Source organism: Delphinapterus leucas, chromosome 11 (genome assembly GCF_059928025.1).
Source record: "Delphinapterus leucas isolate spDelLeu-1000000601 "Yukka" chromosome 11, BTC_Dleu_Yukka2, whole genome shotgun sequence".
Classification (NCBI taxonomy): Eukaryota; Metazoa; Chordata; class Mammalia; order Artiodactyla; family Monodontidae; genus Delphinapterus; species Delphinapterus leucas.
Genome location: NC_143139.1, coordinates 94,734,483 through 94,755,206, shown reverse-complemented (window position 1 = coordinate 94,755,206; position 20,724 = coordinate 94,734,483). Strand labels below are relative to the sequence as shown.

General features: G+C 39.0%; 2 protein-coding genes across 2 annotated transcripts in view; one reads left to right on the top strand and one right to left on the bottom strand.

Moving 5' to 3' along the window:
* XPNPEP3 (X-prolyl aminopeptidase 3) overlaps nucleotides 1–20,611 on the bottom strand; it is a 63,894-nt gene extending 43,283 nt beyond the window's left edge. Inside the window, exons 1-3 of the mRNA XM_022596461.3 lie at nucleotides 20,307–20,611; nucleotides 10,319–10,435; nucleotides 676–1,083 (exon numbers count right to left, since the gene is read on the bottom strand). Coding sequence (XP_022452169.1) covers nucleotides 676–1,083; nucleotides 10,319–10,435; nucleotides 20,307–20,370 — 589 coding nt within the window. The 5' untranslated portion in view covers nucleotides 20,371–20,611. The remainder of the gene's footprint in view (nucleotides 1–675; nucleotides 1,084–10,318; nucleotides 10,436–20,306) is intronic.
* Nucleotides 10,318–17,181, top strand: DNAJB7 (DnaJ heat shock protein family (Hsp40) member B7). The gene is given in 2 exon segments (XM_089921358.1): nucleotides 10,318–14,874; nucleotides 14,877–17,181. Coding segments are annotated over 2 exon segments (912 nt in total). The 5' UTR covers nucleotides 10,318–14,063; the 3' UTR covers nucleotides 14,978–17,181.
* Nucleotides 20,612–20,724: the final 113 nt, after the last annotated feature.

Here is a 20,724-nt window from a genome sequence, read left to right as displayed (position 1 = left end):
TGTAATTCTATAATGCATCACCAGGTGATTCTCATGCTGGTGATGAATAAATTATTCTTTGAGAATACTGCCCTTTTTTGAAGAGTTGGCAAAAGCAGTAAGATAAGTAGTAATCAAAGGTCAATAGACTGGTCAGTAATCTTGAAAATCAGTAATCTTGAAAATCAGTAATCTTGAAAAGCAGCCCATGCTCATCCTCCACTTTAAAATTCTCTGTCTGGGATTTCAAACTAGAACAGTTAAAAGTCTCTGTGAATGAATAATCCAATGAAGATTTAGCAAATGAATAAATGAAATCTTTAAAGTCTTGTGGAAAAGATTTATATTCTTTTTTTTTTTTTGGCGGTATGCGGACCTCTCACTGTTGTGGCCTCTCCCGTTGTGGAGCACAGGCTCCGGACGTACAGGCTCAGCGACCATGGCTCACGGGCCCAGCCGCTCTGCGGCATGTGGGATCTTCCCAGACCAGGGCACGAACCCGTGTCCCCTGCATCGGCAGGCGGACTCTCAACCACTGTGCCACCAGGGAAGCCCAAGATTTATATTCTTTCCATGGTGCCCAGGGCAATGCTGCTATGATGATTATTTTAGGAAATGAAGAACTTTGTCTAAACAGGCAAGGAAGGTCTTAGTCCCAATCTGGCCTATGATTTGACTTCTGCTCCCATTTGTTACCTTTCAGTTTTGGTACAAGATGTTGAAATTCTTCCAGCGTATAGGCTTCATCCACTCCAGTTAGAGCTATTGCTCCATCAGTACCAGATCGGGGGCCATCCCAAAGTTCTCGACTGGGATCTCTCTGAGGCACAAAAAGTATGGCCTTGTGTGCTGGTAACTGCTTGCCCGGGAGGCTTTGAAGGACCAGAATGCTATCAGGCTCTTGGAATCCACACAGGTACAGGAAATTGTTGTCTTGGTGGAAAGTATAGGGGATATCATTGCTCATATAGTATGTAGGGTTGGACAGCAGTACCACTGTGTGGTCTGTACCACTCTGCCCTTGTGCTTCCTTGTGGATCAGAGATATTAGTTTGTGTCTGCGAAGTGCATATTCCACCTGGGATAGTCCTGGCGTCACCTCCCCTAGAAATGACAAAAAACAGTGATGCTTTGCATTTCTATAGTGCCAAAGTACTTAAGAGAGTTTAATATTAGATGGAGACACCCAAGTTCATTTCTTCAATTTATGCCCAATCTCCTCATAGCACACGGCAAATTAAGGAGATAACCCAGGTTTCAAATTTCTATTCCATTGCAAAAATTTGGAAGAAATGATAATTACATGTGGTCCTGCCTGAAAAATGGGATCATGACCCCTTAAGATCTCTTCCAGCTCTTTGGTTCATTCTTTTACTCATTCAATCAAATATTTACTAAACATTATTATATGGAAGGCATTGTTAGGCAAATAATCCAAGTTGCCCTGAAGTTTCAATATATAAGGTGAGGAGAAGGATCACATTTTCTGTGTAAGACTTCCCCAAAAGAATGTAAGCTCCTCGAAGACAGAGTTTTGTCTGTTTGCTCAACGTTATATTCCCAGGGCCTAGAATAACAATTGGAATATAGTAGGCATTTGATAATTGTCAAATGAGCTATAGTAATTTTAGAGTTGAAGGCCAAAAAGCTTTCCCCAATTGCAAGAGTTAGAATAAATTTCTCCTTCTGAATTTCCAAGGCATAATAATATCTTTCTAACAGGGCTTTTCACTTTCTACCTTGTATTAACAGTGAGCTGGGTATATACATAACCTCTTTGATGGTCAGAACCATCTTCATATCCTTCAAAACTCTAGTAATATTATCCACCTCTTGGGGCCGTCATGAGAATCAAATTTGATAAAGCATGTGTTTCTTAAGGATTTGAAGACATCCTAGAAAATCTTTTGAAAGCTATGGATGTATTCTGTTTACTAAATGGCATGTAGGCACATACAAACATTTTTTTAAAAATTTATTTAGTTTATTTTATTTTTGGCTGCATTGGGTCTTCGTTGCTGCATGTGGGCTTTTCTCTAGTTGTGACGAGCAGGGGCTACTCTTCGTTGCGGTGCATGGGCTTATTGTGGTGTCTTCTCTTGTTGCGGAGCACGGGCTCCAGGCGCGTGGGTTTCAGTAGTTGCGATACGCGGGCTTAGTTGCTCCGCAGCAAGTAGGATTTTCCCGGACCAGGGCTTGAACCAGTGGCCCCTGCATTGGTAGGCGGATTCTTAACCACTGCGCCACCAGGGAAGCCCAGATACAAACTTTTGACATACAATTTCAAGAGTCTCAGATTCCTGTAAGCGCACGCAAAAAACCCATATTAAGAACCCCTGTGGGACCTCCCTGGTGGTCCAGTGGTTAAGAATCTGCCTTCCAATGCAGGGGATGTGGGTTTGATCCCTGGTTGGGGAACTAAGATCCCACATGCCGCGGGGCAACTAAGCCCACAAGCTGCAACTACTGAACCCGTGCACCACAACTACAGAGCCCATGTGCTCTGGAGCCTGCACGCCACACTAGAGAGAAGCCCTTGCACCACAACTAGAGAGAAGCCTGCATGCTGCAAAGAAGATCCTGTGTGCTGCAACTAAGACCAGATGCAGCCAAAAATAAATAAATAAACATATATATAAAAAAACTTTGTTATGAAGTGTTATGTGTTAGTTCTTTATTTTAGCCCTTTCTCCTTTTATTTATTATTTATTTATTTTTTTAACATCTTTAGTGGAGTATAATTGCTTTACAATGTTGTAATAGTTGCTGGTGTGTAACAAAGTGCATCAGCTATATGTATACATATATCCCCATATCCCCTCCCTCTTGCACCTCCCTCCCACCCTCCCTATCCCACCCCTCTAGGGGGACACAAAGCACTGAGCTGATCTCCCTGAGCTATGCAGCTGCTTCCCACTGGCTATCTATTTTACATTTGGTAGTGTATATATGTCAATGCTACTCTCTCACTTGGTCCCAGCTTACCCTTCCCCCTCTCTGTGTCCTCAAGTCCATTCTCTACGTCTGCATCTTTATTCCTGTCCTGCCCCTAGGTTCTTCAGAACCTTTTCTTTTTTAGATTCCATATATATGTGTTAGCATACGGTATTTGTTTTTCTCTTTCTGACTTACTTCACTCTGTATGACAGTCTCTAGGTCCATTCACCTCACTGCAAATAACTCAGTTTCGTTTCTTTTTATGGCTGAGTAATATTCCATTGTATATATGTGCCACATCTTCTTTATCCATTCATCTGTCGATGGACACTTAGGTTGCTTCCATGTCCTGGCTATTGTAATATGTGTTAGTTCTTAATACTAGTACCTAACAGACTGCCTGGCTGCTAGCCCAGTGATGACTGGGTGAACGCTTCACTTCTGAAATGGAAATTATGCCTGCTTTCACTTTAGGTTCCCAGACAAAAGAACTACTAAAACAATTACTCACAAAAGCTGTATCCCTAAGCCTACACTTAACAATAGTAAAACAACATCTAATGCTTATTGAACGCTTACTACGTGTCTGTACTATTCTAATTATTTACACGTATCAACTTATTTTATCTTTACAATGGCTCTATGATGTGGGGAACTATTATTATTCCCTGTGGTAGCCAGTCTCCACATGCAAGTATGGGAAGATAGCCATGAAACACTGCTGTGTAAGAAAGTTAAATAAGAAGATGGACAATATGTTCTCATTATGTTTAAAAAAAACAAAGGAGAGAGAAAAAAGAATTTAGAAAAGAATCAGAATTTTTATAGTGGTAACCTATGGAGAGTGACATAAACTGAAATTTTCTATTTAACATGATTTATTATATTATTTGAATTCTGTTTCAATAAGTATATACTCTTATAATTAAAGTCCCAAATAAAGAGAAAAAGAGGTTAAAAAAGGGAAACCATGGACAGTCCACTCCATACTCATAACCTACAATGGTTCTTCATCGCCTGTCAGATCAAATTCATACCCTTAAGCCACTTTAACATTTACATTTAAATGTAACATTTTAATGTTCTCTACCAGGTGACTTCAACTTATCTGGCCAACTTTTTTTTGGTAACAGCTCTACTGAGATATTTTCATACCATACAATTCGCCCACTTACAAGTGTACAATTCAATGATTTTTGGTATATTCACAGATTTGTGCAACCATTACCCTAAACAATTTTAGAATATTTCATCACTCCAAAAAGAAATCCCATGCCAATCAATAGTTACTCCCTGTTTCCTCCGAATCCAATCCAGCCCTTGACAACCACTAATCTATTTTCTGCCCCTCTGGGTTTGTCTATAGTACAGATTTCATATAAATGAAATCACACAAGATGTGTTCTTTGGTGACTTGGCCAACTTTTTTCATATCATTCCCCCAATTATTCTGAAATTAATTCCTTCTATATCTTACATAAGTCCAACCTGTTACCTTGCTTACAGTGTGTCCCCTTTCTAAAATTTCTTCTCCCTCCAAAGCAATTCCACTCAAGACTTGGAGCTCAATATATGTTTGTTTTTAGACCCTTCTGATTCAAAAGGCTTTCTTGATTAGCCCAGATCATGTTGATTTGTTCCTTTGAATTACATTTTTTTTTAAGTCAACTATTTCATTTTCATATACACATCTTATAGTTGTGTATAAATGTAATCATACCATACTCTTTCAATAGTTAAACACTTTTCCCCCATTTCTTCATTGTTTGAGACCTCACTCCCCTTCCCTCCTTCTACCCACATTAGAACCACCCCCATATTTGTAATTTAGTATGTATCCTTTCCTATTTTTCTCAATACTCATATAATCACATACACATATACCTGCATTTAGGGTTTTTTGAGTCACTAGTGTTTTACAAAAATGGGGTACTACACAGTCTTGTGTTTATGTTGTCTTTCTAACACAACAATACCTCATAGAAGTCCCTCCCACCAACTCATTTAGCATAGCTTCAACTCATTCTGCTTGATGTCTCCATATTATTTCTTGGGGGAATGTATCATAACTTCCTGATCCATTTCCATACTGGTGGTCATTCATATTATTTTCAGCTTTTTGCTGCAATAATGAACATCTTTCTACTTATATACATAGGGTACTTTTAAATGCCCTATGTACTGTTGCTTTTATTTCTGTGGGATAGTCCCAGGAGAGAAATTAGTGGATCAAAGTCCTTCGAGTTTTCTTAGTACTCATGTTCAGTACATGCAACTCAGCTGTTTATGATTACTTTGGAACTGTCTAGTTGTTTTACCTATGCATAGTTTATCTCTCCAGAAAATTCTGTAGTTCTATCCCATTAATAATTTTTTATTTAACTTTTATTTACCTACAATATAAAAATTTACATTTTTATTAACAAAATTGGTAAGAAACAAAAGAGATAAATAAGAGAGGGCCTTACAGGCCAGGCAAAGCAACAGAGTTGGTCCTAGAAAAGCTCACATCACATTTCTTTCTCTGAGGATTGAGTTGGGTAAGAGTCCCCTAGGGCTCTAGGGCAGAATATCGAACTTTATACCAGAGCCCAAGAACAGCTTAACTATTTATCTCCCTGATAATTATTCATGTTAAGTCTGCCACTGTTACTCAATATTGGAAATTTCCTAATTTACCCAAGCAGCAAATACTCTTTTCTAAAAGCAGACGCTGGTTATAATTGGTGGATTATCCAACTTTTCCTTTTTGTCATTTTACTTGGTCCCTATCCTGTGCTTTGCTTTTGGTCATTTCCCAGCTATGGTCCATGTAATAAAACTAAACTTAAAAAATCAATTCATTGTGTTTTTAAAAAAAACTTTGGAAATAAGAAAATTCACAATATTAATGATCTTAATTAATCAATGTGTTATCTCTCATTTTCATTAATAACAGAGTATACATATATGTATATTAGGAAGTAACTTCTGAAAAAAAGATAAAATTATTTAAAAATCAAAGCAGGATTGCAAAACCATCTTTTTCGCCCTTCAAAGCATTCCTCATTGCTGAATCTAATTTCATACAAATGACTATATGAGAAATATTTATTTAAAACACTGACTACATTTTCCCAAGCTTACTAATTGTAAACATTATACAGTGACCATTAACTATATGCTTCCAAACTTCTGAAATTTCAAAGAACTCTTCATCACAACAGAAAAATTATCCAAGGAAAAACACACCTTATCAACTGAAGGAGGGAAAAAAAGTGTGATAAAGCAATGAACTTCAACCCTAGAGGTAAACCTGGCAGTTGTTATGGCCTTTGATCATAGAACTAACCATTATAGTCCATCTAGCCTGACTTTCTTCAGATAAAACTGCATCTGAATAGACATTCTGGTAACTTTGTCAAATTGTAAAGTATTAAGAAGCAAAGTCAGTATTTTGTCATGTGGAGTCAATTAAGGATAGAAGGGCTACTCTAACAAGTTATTTAATCAATCAAATGCCTAGATGTCACAATCTGGACTCTGTAAATAACAAAGTCTCACAATCAATCCTGAGACTGTGCAGCCAAGAAGAAAAGCTCTTCCAGGACATCTAGGATTGCGCCTCTCGAGAGAATAAGAAAAATGTTCTTCATATTTCATCAGCCAGGCAGAAAACCCAGAGAGGAAAAGTTTTATGAAGACAGAAAATGGATGGAAATATGCAAGTCTTTGCTACAATCTAGGTATGTATTTTAATTATTTCCTGAAACTAACTAGGTTAGGATTTTAACGTGGCCTGAAGCAGTGCCCTTGAATTCTGTTTAATATTAGGAGTTTTTTATTGTATATAAGGAAGTAGTGCATAAAATGATCTATTACTATGTAGTTGGAAAATGGGGGTAAAGAAAAAGCTAATAAACATTTCCTTTATAAAGTAAAACACAGACCTCTCTGAAAAAAATGAAATGATCAAATAAATAATTTAAAAATACTCTCAATGGATTTTATTTGCATCTACTGAGCAAAACAAGCCAGACAGAAAGGGTTCATACTGTATGATTCCACTTACACGAAACTCAAGAACAGGCAAAACAATCATGTTGATAGAAACTAGAGCAGTGGTTAAGGATGGAGGTGGGGACTGACTAGAAGGGTATGAGGGGACTTTCTGGGGTGACGGAAATGCCCTATATCTTGAATGGGGTATGAGTTATATTGGTGTACCTTTGTCAAAACTCACTGAATTGCATATTTAAGCTCTGTGCAATTCACCTAATGTAAATTTTATCACATTAAAAAAAAAAAAAGTACAGCTGGCCCTCCATATCCATAGGTTCTGCATCTGGGGATTCAATCAACCACAGATCAAAAATATTTGGAAAAAAAATTCCAGAAAGTCGCAAAAAGCAAAACTTCAATTTGCTGTGCATGAGCAACTATCTACATAGCATTTACATTGTATTAGGTATTATAAGTAATCTAGAGATGGTCTATAGTATACGGGAGGATGTGCATGGATTGCAGTCATATACTGTGCCATTTTAGGTACGGGACTTAAGCATCCACAGATTTTGGCATCTGAGAGGGTCCTGGAACCAATCCCCTAAGGATACCAAGGGATGACTATACCACTCTCTAAAGCTGAAATAACTTTTACATCAAGACTTCTCTCACTTGAATTTCTTCTTACCAAAAATATTATACCAAAAAAAAGACTTAAAAAAATTCCCATATAGTATTCTTTGGCATGGGTGTTATGTGCTGTTTTGTGGTTAAGTGTGGACTCAGACTTTTGCTGAGCTGGAATTCTGGCTTAACAACTTACTGAGTGACTTGGGGAGAGCTACCAAACTGTTCTGTGCCTGTGTCCTCATCTGTAAAGTGGAGATAATAATAGCACCCACTTCACAAAGTTGTCAGGAGGACTTAATAAGTTAATGAAATACTTAGAACAGTTAGCACTATATAAATATTAGTTATAATTATTATCACAATAAATAATTTACACTTGAAGAGGTTGTCATCCTGGTAATACAAAGCCAGGTAGGATCTTGAAAGAGTAAAATTTATAGGGATGATCATTATCCCTATCAAAGTAATTATTTACATGAAATTATTTACATGAAATTATCTGGTTTTCTCACACAATGACAAGAATGAGTTTCAAGTGATTCAGGAGCTTTTTTTTTTTTTTTTTTCTTTTGTGGTACGCGGGCCTCTCACTGTTGTGGCCTTTCCCGTTGCGGAGCACGGGCTCCGGACGCCGCAGGCTCAGCGGCCATGACTCACGGGCCTAGCCGCTCTGTGACATGTGGGATCTTCCCGGACCGGGGCACGAACCCGTGTCCCCTGCATCAGCAGGCGGACTCTCAACCACTGCGCCACCAGGGAAGCCCTATCTGTATTCTCTAACTTGTCTATCATATATATGGAACTTGTATAATAATTAGGAAAGGGACTGAGATATTTTCCAAAAGTTTAAAGTACTGGGGAAATATTCCAAACATGAAACCTTTTGGAGCAAACCACATAATAGAAACATACTTTTAAACCCCAAACTAACAAACTGACCTTGGCTTTGTAAAAGAGATTTTTAAAAAAGTATTAAATGCCTCTTAATTTTTCTTAATAATTGACTCTTCCTCCACCCCTCAATTATTTTAACACTTCTGTAAGTTTTGCTTCTCTACGTGGAGAAAGATAAGTGATTAACACTTTGGCTATTGTATATCTGGTGGTTTCTTTAACACTGGTAATTCTCTTTTAAAATTCTATCTACTTCTATCCCTTCTCACTTACCCCAATCCCTACTGTACAGGAGAATAAAAATTATGATAGGTGGGCTTCCCTGGTGGCACAGTGGTTGAGAGTCCGCCTGCCGAGGCAGGGGACACGGGTTCATGCCCTGGTCCGGGAAGATCCCACATGCCACGGAGCAGCTGGGCCCGTGAGCCATGGCCACTGAGCTTGCGCGTCCAGAGCCTGTGCTCCGCAACGGGAGAGGCCACAACAGTGAGAGGCCTGCATATCGCAAAAAAAAAAAAAAAAAAATTATGATAGGTATTCCTTTTCCCCCATAGTTTATATGAACATATGTATATATATGAACTTGTATGTGTGTATTTATTTACATTCATTTTTTACATAGTTAACATGCACATAACACAAATAACAGTCTAGATACAGAGGCCATCAACTTGACAATATGATTACTAGTTTCAAGGCCTGGAAAATGCAGCTCACCATGTAAAAGTATCTCACCACGAGAAATCAGTAATTTTCAAAGCTGGTAAAACTTAGTATTAAATTGAAGCTACAGGTAGGTTGATTGGATGGAGAAATACTTAAATTAATATCAACTGTATTGCTATTAAGCTTACCTTACAGCTTTGAAAAACTCTGATTTCCTGTGTGTTTCAGTGGTGAGCTGCATTTCCTGAGTCTCAGCCGACTTCCCAGCAGGAATTCCAGTCTGATGCAGAATCAGCAAAAGGAAGCCCTCACTGAGAGACACACTGGTATCATTCACTGAGTGGAGACAGTGAAAGAGCAACATATTTCCAAAGGCAATTTAGATTATTAATATATATGCTTACACAGTAAATACAGATTTAACTTCGCATGGCAGAAGCAACAATTAATATCCCTTGAAAACCTGACTGCTTTTTCTCCAAAGCATTTGGTTTTACCCTGCCTACCTCTTTGAGATGATATTCATTCATCATAGTTCATCCCTTAAGTGTCTTTAAAAAAACAAAACAAAACAAAAAACCTTAGGTATGAATTTGAACAATAGTGATGACACATCTTCCAGCAGGAACGCTGGAATCTTAAAGTAGAAAAAAAAAATTAGTGAAGTAAACCTTTATCAACTTTTTGCATCATTATCACTTCTCAAAGTTGTGACAATCACATATGGAAATCTTGTGTAACCTATATAAAAATATTTTTCTTAATATTGACATGAGCATTTAATGCTTTCAAGAAAAATGTTTCCTAAAATGTCTTTAACACAGTAGTTCATAAGGAATCAATAGTTAGAACACAGTTCTAGACACCATGTTTTAGAAAGTAACAGAATTTTTCTTTAAAAACATCTTGAAATACATACTTTTCACTGATACTTCTGAATTATAAGGCTAATCGTATTTATTGCTCTAGATGGTGCTGTCTATACAGTACTATTAGCCACATGTAGCTGTTTAAATTTAAATTAATTAAAATAAAATTTAAAAAAATTTAGTTCCTCAGTTGCACTAGCAACATTTTAAGTGTACAGTAGCCACTTGTGTATAGTGGCTACTGTATTGGACAGCACAGCTCTAGAACATTCCCACTGCTGCAAAAATTCTATTGGATAGCACAGTTCTAGACAAAGCCCCTAAAGAGAGAGACAGTCATTACAGTTAAAAGGCCTTACCTGGTCTGAGGAGGTGTGGGTGTGTAAAGGGGCTGGGCTGGCCTAAGTACCGGTTTGGAATCCTCCTCTCTGGGATGGGCTGCAGGGAGTACCTTCGCTGTGAACATGACATGCATCCTGAAGGAGAGATAAAGAGGATGAAATGGAATAGTGTACCTAGAAAGTCCTGACAGTATATACACATTTAGCTACCTCCAGCAGTAGGATGTTTTAGAAAAATGCAAATTAGTATCTCCTTCAGTATTTATATGGTCCTTCCTCTGGGCCAGCCAGAGCCTGTGTTGGGCCTTAGGGATACAGAAATGAGACTATCTTTACCTTTAGTGACTTTAGTCTACCTGAATATAATAGAGGTATATATACATACAGTATGATTAACGTATGAATAGGAGCTATGGGAACAGAAGAAAGACAACAAACAAAAGCAGGGGAGGGGGTAGGAAGTATTTCATTGAGGTAGTGTTATGCTGTGTCCTAAAATTCAGAAAAAGAGAATTAACATTTTTATTGAGAATATGTGAAGTTTCAGAAAATATGCACATCTTATCTCATTTAATCTTGGAATGTTAGAGCTAGTGAAATGTCTGAAAAATGCTTAATCATATTTAGCCCATAAGAAGTAATATTATTAGCATTCATTCAGCAAGATTTATTAAGTGTGTGATTGGCACATGCTGGGAAAGACACAAGAGTAACACAAGACTATCTGTCCTGGTCTGGAAAGAACATACAGTCTAGTGGAGGTGAGACAGAGCAATACTACATTGTGAACGCAGTGGTAGATTCATACACAAGGTTTTTGAGAGCACAAAAACTAACACAACGCTGTGGGACGGGTACAATGACGATAGGACACAGTGATCTGGGGAACAGAGAAGCACACAACAGGCGCTTGTGTGAGACTGCAGAAGTAGAAATGCCTACTCTGAGTAGGAATTAGTCAGTGAAAGTGACAAGGGGAGCTGAAGGTATCATGAATGAGATTATGACAGGGAAGGCATAGAAAGCACCACATTCACATGTGCCCATGTGTGCGTGTAGAGGGAAAAGGGATAGAAAGAGAATTTCAGGTCAGTGTTGCTGCTGGTGGGAGAGGAAAAGATCAGCAAGGTAAGGATCAGACCATTGAAGGCTTTGTACACCAAACTAAGGAATTAGATTTTTAACTGTTACGTGAGGTAGGCATTATCATTGCCTTCTTTTTTTTTTTTAACAAATAAGGAATCAGACTCAGAGAAGTAATTTGTGCAATGTTACACAGTTAGTACTAGGGAAGCTGGGATTCAAACTCAGTTTTATTTAACTTCAAAATCTTTGCTCTTATCCCTCTACTCTGCCACTCAGTAAGTCTTCTCTGCTAAATCCCAACAATACAATTAGTACTGTACAATCTCCCCGTGAACATACAATCACTACAACAGCAAAATGAGGTAAGTCTGGGTCAACTTAAAGGTTTTAGTAGGGATTATAAAGCATGAATGACAGCGTATGTATTTGGAGTTAAGAAGTCTTAAACATTAACTTTGAATTAAATTTACAAAGGGTTATTGAGAAAAATTATAGCTTCTTGAATGATTAAAAAGACAGAGAAAATGGTACATGTTTCCAGGCAGTATGAAAATACAGTTAAGAATAGTGGAAAATGAGAAAAAGGACAAAATATTAAGTATTTTCTGGAATCTGTCTTTAGAAAATGTACAGAATACATATTAAGGAATATGCCCAGTCTACACAGGTTGAAAGCTTAACAAAGATGAGGCAAGCAATTTACAAAAATACAGAGAAACCTGCTAAGTGACACCACAGGGAAGCAATCAACAAAGACACTACCAGACAAACAATTCAGCTTTTTCCACATAAATTCTAAGGCAGGTAGGGGTGGTAAGGTATGGAAGGGGGAATCTATAGATTAAGTAAGCCTTAAAAGACATTATCAACCAACTGTAATATGTGAACCTTAACTGGATCCCGATTCAAGCAACAAACTGTAAAACAAATACATTATATTTATGAGATCACTGGAAATTGGGAGTGATTGCATATTTGATGGTATTACGGAAGTAATATTTGTTTTAACGTGTGATAATGGTGTTGTGATTATGTTAAAAAGAAACTTATCTTTTAGAGATATAAATAGAAATATTTACAGATGAAGTGATATGATCTCAGGTTTGTCTCAAAATAATATGGGGGTGGGGTGGATTGTGGAGAGGATGAATGGGGATTTGAATGAAACAAGACTGGCCATGAGTTGATAATTATTGAAGCTGTGTGATGGGTACATCAGAGTTCATTATACTACTCTACTTGCGTATATTTTTGAAATTTTCCATAATAAAAAAGTTGAAAAAAAAAGAAAGATGAAGCGACCATAGAGAAAAATGAAGGAAATAAGCATGTACTCCGGAAGGCAATCTAAGACAAAGAATTAAAGGCAGCATGGTATAGTAGAAAAAAGTGCTAGTTCTAGTTTAGTTCTACTATCTACATGATCTTGGCATGTTACATAACTCCTCTGTACTTATTTCTTCACCTGTGAAATAAAGCCGTTATATTAGGTAGTGGCTTTCAAATTTTTAAAACCAAGACCCACAGTAAGAAATATATTTTACACAGTAACCTAGTATATACAGACATATATATGTATAATGTATATAGAAATTTCACTAAATACTATTCTTTCTGTGACTGTTATTTTTGCTGCCCTATTCCATTAAAAATAAGCTTGCCTCAGTGCACTAAAATGATTTTATTACTGCAGTGTCTTGAATGGTGGCCCCCAGAAGATACGTCCACATCCTAATCTCCAGAACCTGTGACTATTAATTGGAAAAAGGGTTTTTGCAGATGTAATTAAGGAACTTGAGATGAACGCATCATCCTGCATTATCTGGGTTGATCCTAAATCCAATGACATGTGTCCTTGTAAGAGAAATGCACAGGAAGAATTGAGACAGAAGAGGAGGAAGCAATGTAACCATGGAGGCAGAAACAGAAGAGATGTGGCCACAAGCCAAGGAATATGTATAGCCACCAGAAGCTGGAAGATGGGAAGAATGGATTCTCTCCTAGTGCCCCGGGAAGGAGTGTAGCCCTGCTGACACATGATCTCGGGCTTCTGGCCTCCAGAACTGTGAGACAATACATTTCTGTTGTTTTAAGCAGACATGTTCGTGGTAATTTGTTATGGTAGCCTCAGGACTAATACAATGACTTACTAAGGTTGAAATAAATATGTCAAGTGCTTGATTATTTTTTCATAGTTCACAAATTCTTCATTTTTTCAAACCAAAACATGGAACAATTGAGAAGTAAGTTATTAAAGCTCAGTAACCCAGAGGTCATATTATGCAAGAGGTATGCTGTGGCCATAAACAACAGCTCCCACTGGTTTATAAGGCACTGTTTGAGGCTTCCAGGAAAATATAGGGGAAATAGTCCAGAGGGTTAAGGATGGTCTGGTATGACTCTGGACAAGCTCCGTTCGGAAGGTCTAGTCCCTACCCCAACCCCATAATGACACCACAATGCAGCCCTCCCTGACATAAGCTTGTAACTCTGCTTGCCATATAATCAGTATCCTAATGTGTCCTAGCAGTGGTCCATGGTAATAACATTGTCTTCAATGTAAAAATGTGCCTATCTGCGGTCACTGCCTCTACCACCATCACCAGCAGAGCCTAAGCTAAGAGGAAACCACGGTTCTCACTACCCTGAGCACCCCTTTCCAACCATCTGTTACAACATGGTGGATTACTATGAAGTTCTAGAATTGCAGAGATATACTTCACCTGTGGACATTAAAAAGGCTTATTGAAAAGTGGCACTTAAATGGCACCCTGATAAAAATCCAGAAAATAAAGAAGCCGAGAGAAAATTCAAAGAAGTAGCTGAGGCATATGAGGTATTATCAAATGATGAAAAATGGGACATTTATGATAAATATGGCAAAGAAGGATTAAATGGTGGAGGCAGAAGTCATTTTGATGATTCTTCTGAGTATGGCTTCATATTCCGTAAGCCAGATGATGTCTTTAAAGAAATTTTTCGTAAAAGGGACCCATTTTCATTTCATTTCTTTGAAGACTTGCTTGAGGACCTTTTTTTTTTTTTTGAAGACCTTTTAAATAATCCAAGAAGCTCCTATGGAAGCAGAAACAGAGGTGAAAGATCCTTTTTCTCTACATCCAGTGAATATCCAGCTTTCGGGAGATTTTCTTCATATGATACAGGATATATACCATGTGGTTCACTGGGCCATGAGGGCCTTAATTCATTCTCTTCCCTGACATTTGACGACAGTGGGATGGGCAACTACATATCTGTTACAACTTCAGGTAAAATTGTTAATGGCAGAAATACCAATACAAAGAGAATTATTGAGAATGATCAAGAAAGAGACAAAGACAATGGTGAGTTGAAGTCCTTTCTTTTAAATGGTATGGCAGATGAAGAGAGCTTTGCTGAAGAATGCAGTTGGAGAAGACGGTCATTCAACAATTATTCACCAAAGTCCTGCAGCCCCAAACATGTATCTCAATATACTTTTGCAACTGGAATCCCTCTATTTTCTCAGCAGGATTCAAAGAAGGTGGTAAGAGGAAAAAAAAGAAGCATAAAGAGGTACAGAAGAAGAAGTCAACTAAAAGGAATCATTAAATTGACTCTTCAGACACATTACGTTCATATAACATTTGAACACAGCTCTTTATGTATTTCTTTTTTTAAAATTTTATTTTATTTATATTTTTATACAGCAGGTTCTTATTAGTTATCCACTTTATACATATTAGTGTATATATGTCAATCCAATCATCACACCATCTTTGTGTGTTTCTGTTAGAGTTTTGCAGATAATATTTGTTTAATACCACACTAAGATTATGTTTTTAACCTATTTAGCAGGACTGTAAACATCTGATGAGTGGCTGTTTGGATTAGGTATGTTAGAAAAAGATGAATTTGTGAACAGTGATACTAAGAATTTAGAAAACAGCAAAGATTAATGAGTTTTGAAATTTTAGCTAAGGTAGACAGGAAAAAGATCTAAATGAAATGAAGGAGTTAGCCATGTGGATATTTGGTCAAAGAAGATTCCAGGCAGCAGGACTAGCAAGTGAAATGTCCCTAAAGCAGACTGTGTAAGGTGTGTTTGAGGAACATGGAGATCAGTGTGGCCAGTTATGAGAGCAAGTAGATGAAGTAAGAAAGGTAACAGAAGACCAGATTATGCAGGGACTGCTAGATCACAGTATGAACTATGTTATAATTGTCAGACAGGAAGCCAATGGAGGCTGTGAGCAGGAGAGTGACATAATCTGACATACTTAAACAGGCCTATGCTGGTTGCCGTCATTAAAAACAGACTCTAAGTAAGCAGGGGTAAAAGCAGGGAAATGCAGGCTACTGCCACAATCCAGGCCAGAGACTGCAGTAGCTTGGCCAAGGTGGTGGAAGCGGTGGTGGTAAAGAGAGATCAGACTCTGGATATATTCTAAAGGTAGGGTCAAATGGAATTTGCTGACAGACTGGATGTGGGGTATGAGAGAAGTCAGGATTTTTGGCCTTAGCAACTGAAAGAAGAGAAGTGCCATTAATCTGAGATAGGCCTGGAGGTGTTAAAATTTGGATGTGCTACATTCAAGGTACCTGAATTTATTAAGCAACAAAAAAAGAATTTCCTACGTTGACTTGCATCCTGCATGTTCCCTGTCATTGAATTCTTCCTTTTTTTTAACAAACAGATCTTATTGATCATATTAATCTTTTACCTTAGAAATATAATTACTATAAATTTTAATGTGACTAAAAGACGGGAGCAAATAACCTAGTAGCACTTAAAACCCAACCACCTTTCGAAAAACATAGTTCAGTGATATAAAGCAATGCAACAAATTTTGAAACCAGAAAAAATTCTAATATCGACTTTTTTTTTTTTTTTTTGGCGGTACGCGGGCCTCTCACTGTTGTGGCCTCTCCCGTTGCGGAGCACAGGCTCCGGACGCCGCAGGCTCAGCGGCCATGATTCACGGGCCTAGCCGCTCTGCGGCATGTGGGATCTTCCCGGACCGGGGCACGAACCCGTGTCCCCTGCATCGGCAGGCGGACTCTCAACCACTGCGCCACCAGGGAAGCCCTAGAATCGACTATTTTTAAACGACTGCTAGAATAAAGCGTGAGCTCTTGTTTTGTTTGATTTTTAGTTGGTAGGTGGGTGGGGAGGAAAGTTCATTTATTCTACAGGAGAGACTGGGGACAATTAGCATTTAATGCTTATTTGCAGAAAATAAAATCATAAAAGCTCAGAGTATTTTAAATGCCACTTATATAAAATGTGACATTTAGTAGATTTTATTTATTGTTACACATGTGGGACTAATCAGACTTAGAAAAAAATGCAATTTTTCAACAAAAGCAAAAACCAGTGTCTCTGAAAATTTGAGAATGCAATAACATGCCCTCTGGTCCATTTTTTATTTTATTCTTAACAGATAACTAAAAATTCAGATTTAATCTTATTCAATAGCTTAAAATTATTCATTTCCGACTGCCTAGAGGAAAAAGCTCAATGTTGCTTAACATAATATACAAGACACTCCATGAGCCAGCTACCAGCTTTCTTCCCAACTTGACTTTCTATCATGTGTCTTCTTACACATCTCATGCTTGAGCCCAACTTTTCCCAAACTGTGTTCAAAGGGATACCAGTTCAAGACTCACCAGAGAAAAAGGGCTCCATGGTCAAATACATTTTGCAAATTAATGCCAAAGACATTTCCCTCTTAGAGACGTGGAAATAGTCTATTATGAGCACTATAAAATGCAGCATTCCCCATACTTATTTGACCACAGAACCCTTTTGGTGTAACAGCTACTAACATGCCCAGCAACATATTTCAAAAAAGCTCCAGGCTTATTAATGATGCAAAGCTTTGTACCAGTCATTCTGTTTCAGAGTTCTGGGCCTTTGCATTCATTCTCTCTGCCAGGATGGCTCCATCACTCTAGTTGGCTTGGTGAATTTAAGCCTTCTTTCAAGTCTCAACTCTCCTAACCTTTGAAGTCACGCCCACGTTTCCTCTTTGCCCCTCTCTGCCCCCAGAAAATATCAACACTTTTTCCTTCTCCCCACAGGTATATTACATTACAATTACTTGCTTATTTATTTATTTATTTATTGCGGTACGCGGGCCTCTCACTGCTGTGGCCTCTCCTGTTGCGGAGCACAGGCTCCGGACGCAGAGGCTCAGCAGCCATGGCTCACGGGCCCAGCCGCTCCATGGCATGTGGGATCTTCCCAGACCGGGGCATGAACCCACGTCCCCTGCATCGGCAGGCAGACTCTCAACCACTGCGCCACCAGGGAAGCCCACAATTACTTGCTTCTTTGTCCGTCTCGCATGATGGTAGAAACTTTTTTTGTGTGCTTAGTTCTCCTATGTGGTGCTCAATTAATGTTAATAGAATTAACTGCAAACAGGCTTTTAAAAATGATTTTCTACTTATTCTTTAATGTTTTCAATATTTCCCTTCCTCATCTCACACTTATATTTAAATGATCTAGTCTTTTAAAATATAAAACTTACTTATGCATCATTAATGCTTTATTTTGCTTTTTCTCAAATGACTAGAAGGTGTTAATAACTATATCACAACTAATGAAATCACACTCTTAATTAGCCAAAGCATTTTCACTTTAGGAATGCATGACTTTCACAGAATAGGAAGTTACTTATGGTACTCAACACCCTGTTCCCAGAGTCTTCCTAAGGAAAAGCACCCAAGAGCACCACAGACATTTGAAGTTCTATTTATGAACATCTAAAGTCGGTGGAATTTTCAAATTCTAAAACTTTATAAAATCCCAGAATAACATACTTACAACCCATTATTGCCTTTCTTGGGCTCCCATGTCACTTGAGTCAAGACTCTATTACCATCTTTGCTATATATATTCATTTATTTGTTGCTTCTCTATCATCTGACTAGACTGTAACTCCAGGGAAGTGGAGATTCACCCACAATGACTGCTAACTCAAAAGTTACTGAATGAAGATACATTCTTTCTGGCTCAATAAAAAGGTCCAAAAGGACTCTACTAAGCAGAGTAAGACCTAGCAGAGGTATAACAGAAAAAGGACTAGATGGGAATCATACAACTAACATTCCTGACTTGCTACTTGTGACATTGTGTTAGTTTCAGTTCCCCATCAGTAAAATGATATTTGCTCTAACTTACTGGACTTGTGAAGATCCAAGGAGATCATTCATTCATTCAAAAAGCCTATATATGTATATTATGATGTTAATATGAGAGGTGGTTAAATTTACTTATTCCATTGAAGCAAAACGAAGCATAATGACTACATTTTTCCAGGACACTGGTGTGTATAATCCAGTACCTAGCTCTAAATTTTGATGAATCAGGTTTTACACAAAGCCTCAACAAATGGAAAAAAAGTTTCAAGCAAAGAATGGTTCCAGCTCTAAATCACAAGTTATGGCCTCTGTGATCAAGACTGACTAACTGCGGGCTTCCCTGGTGGCCCAGTGGTTAAGGGTCCGCCTGCCAATGCGGGGGACACGGGTTTGTGCCCCGGTCAGGGAGGATCCCGCATGCCGCGGAGCGGCTGGGCCCGTGAGCCATGGCCGCTGGGCCTGCGCGTCCGGAGCCTGTGCTCCGCCACGGGAGAGGCCACAGCGGTGAGAGGCCCGCGTACCGCAAAAAAAAAAAAAAAAAAAAGACTGACTAACTGCATATCTATTCACCTACTCCCATGGAGAGGGACAGCTTTATGGAACTTAAGTGTTAGAAGCAAAGAGCAAGTTCTGTGCACTGAACAATGATTACTTTTTATTTTTACTTTCTAGAGTAAGGAGTAAGTCTTGATATAATTACCATTCCATTTTCAATAAATTCAGGTATACCAACGTAAGAAACACATGTCAAGACTTAACATTGGCGTCAAATACCATATGCTCCGGCTCACACATTGTTCACCTATCGGCCCCCAAAACTAAAATATGATCCAATGGCAGATCTGCCTGAAAGACGATTCAGCTTTCACCGATCAAGCTTCATGTTCACTGCTCGAGACAGAATACATCCTAAAAAAATGCCCCACCCCCCATTCCTGGACTACTCTATCTTGCCTTTTCTTTTTTTAAGTTTCTTTTTTTTGAATTTTATTTAATTTATATTTTTATACAGCAGGTTCTTATCAGTCATCCATTTTATACACGTCAATCCCAATCGCCCAATTCATCACACCACCATCCCCACCCCTCTGCGGCTTTCCCCCCTTGGTGTCCATACGTTTGTTCTCTACATCTGTGTCTCAACTTCTGCCCTGCAAACCCGTTCATTTGTATCATTTTTCTAGGCTCCACATATATGCGTTAATATACGGTATTTGTTTTTCTCTTCCTGACTTACTATCTTGCCTTTTCGAGCAAGGCTTTCAGACATAAAAAGCCTCAGGAGTATTTCCAAATATTACCTCTTCTGAGAGGAACTACTCAAAGGATGTGTAGTACTAAACATGTGTTTCCTGTACATTCTGCAGCCAGCTCTCACGTCTACTCTTTGAAAACACGAAAATCCGACTTAAGTTAACCTAACAGAAACAAGAGCTACGTGATGTGAGACACTGTGTCGCCTGGGCAAGTGTGATAACTGACACAACTTCCATGAGTCCGAGTTACTTTGAAGACAGCCCCTCTGGGAAGACAGTACACCCTTTTCTCTCTGCAGTCATTTCAACCTCTTACAATACCTCAACTGCAGAGAGAACCCCAGGCCCACCCTTTTCCAGGGACAGGGGGTAGAGAAGAAATCCAAGGAGCGCACAGAGGATTTGGGAATGGAGACCGCAGCAGAAGAGTCCACTGAAGCAGGGGTCGCCTCAGACCAACCTGGACCCCTCTGGTGCGCCTCAGGCTTCTCAGAGCAAGCCCCGAAGGAGACACTATGGGAGGTGAGTCTAACCTGAGAGGCTGCGGGCGCTTGCTACCGCGGGAACAAGCTTAGTTGCCGAGAGTATCCAAGGCATAACCGCCACACTCGCACTTCAGGAAGGAAACGCGGAAAACTGACGATGATGCCGCCGCCGGCAGGGTTGAGTCGCCCGGAAACCAGGCCAGGCGTCCCTCCCCTTCCGGCCGGCGCTGCTCGACGGGCTTTCCTCCCACAGGGGCGCAGTATGTTGACGTCACGCCCGGAGCTGTGACCGCCGCTCCGGCCGGAGGGCCACCCTGGCGTCATGACGTCATGTTCCATTTAACGGCCACAATCACAGAATATTCTATTCTAAATGACTCCCCGCAGGGGCTGACAGCTCCCGCCTCCTTGAAAGCACCGGATAGGAGGTTGATCCATCTAGAGCACTGTTCTGAGTGAAGATAAG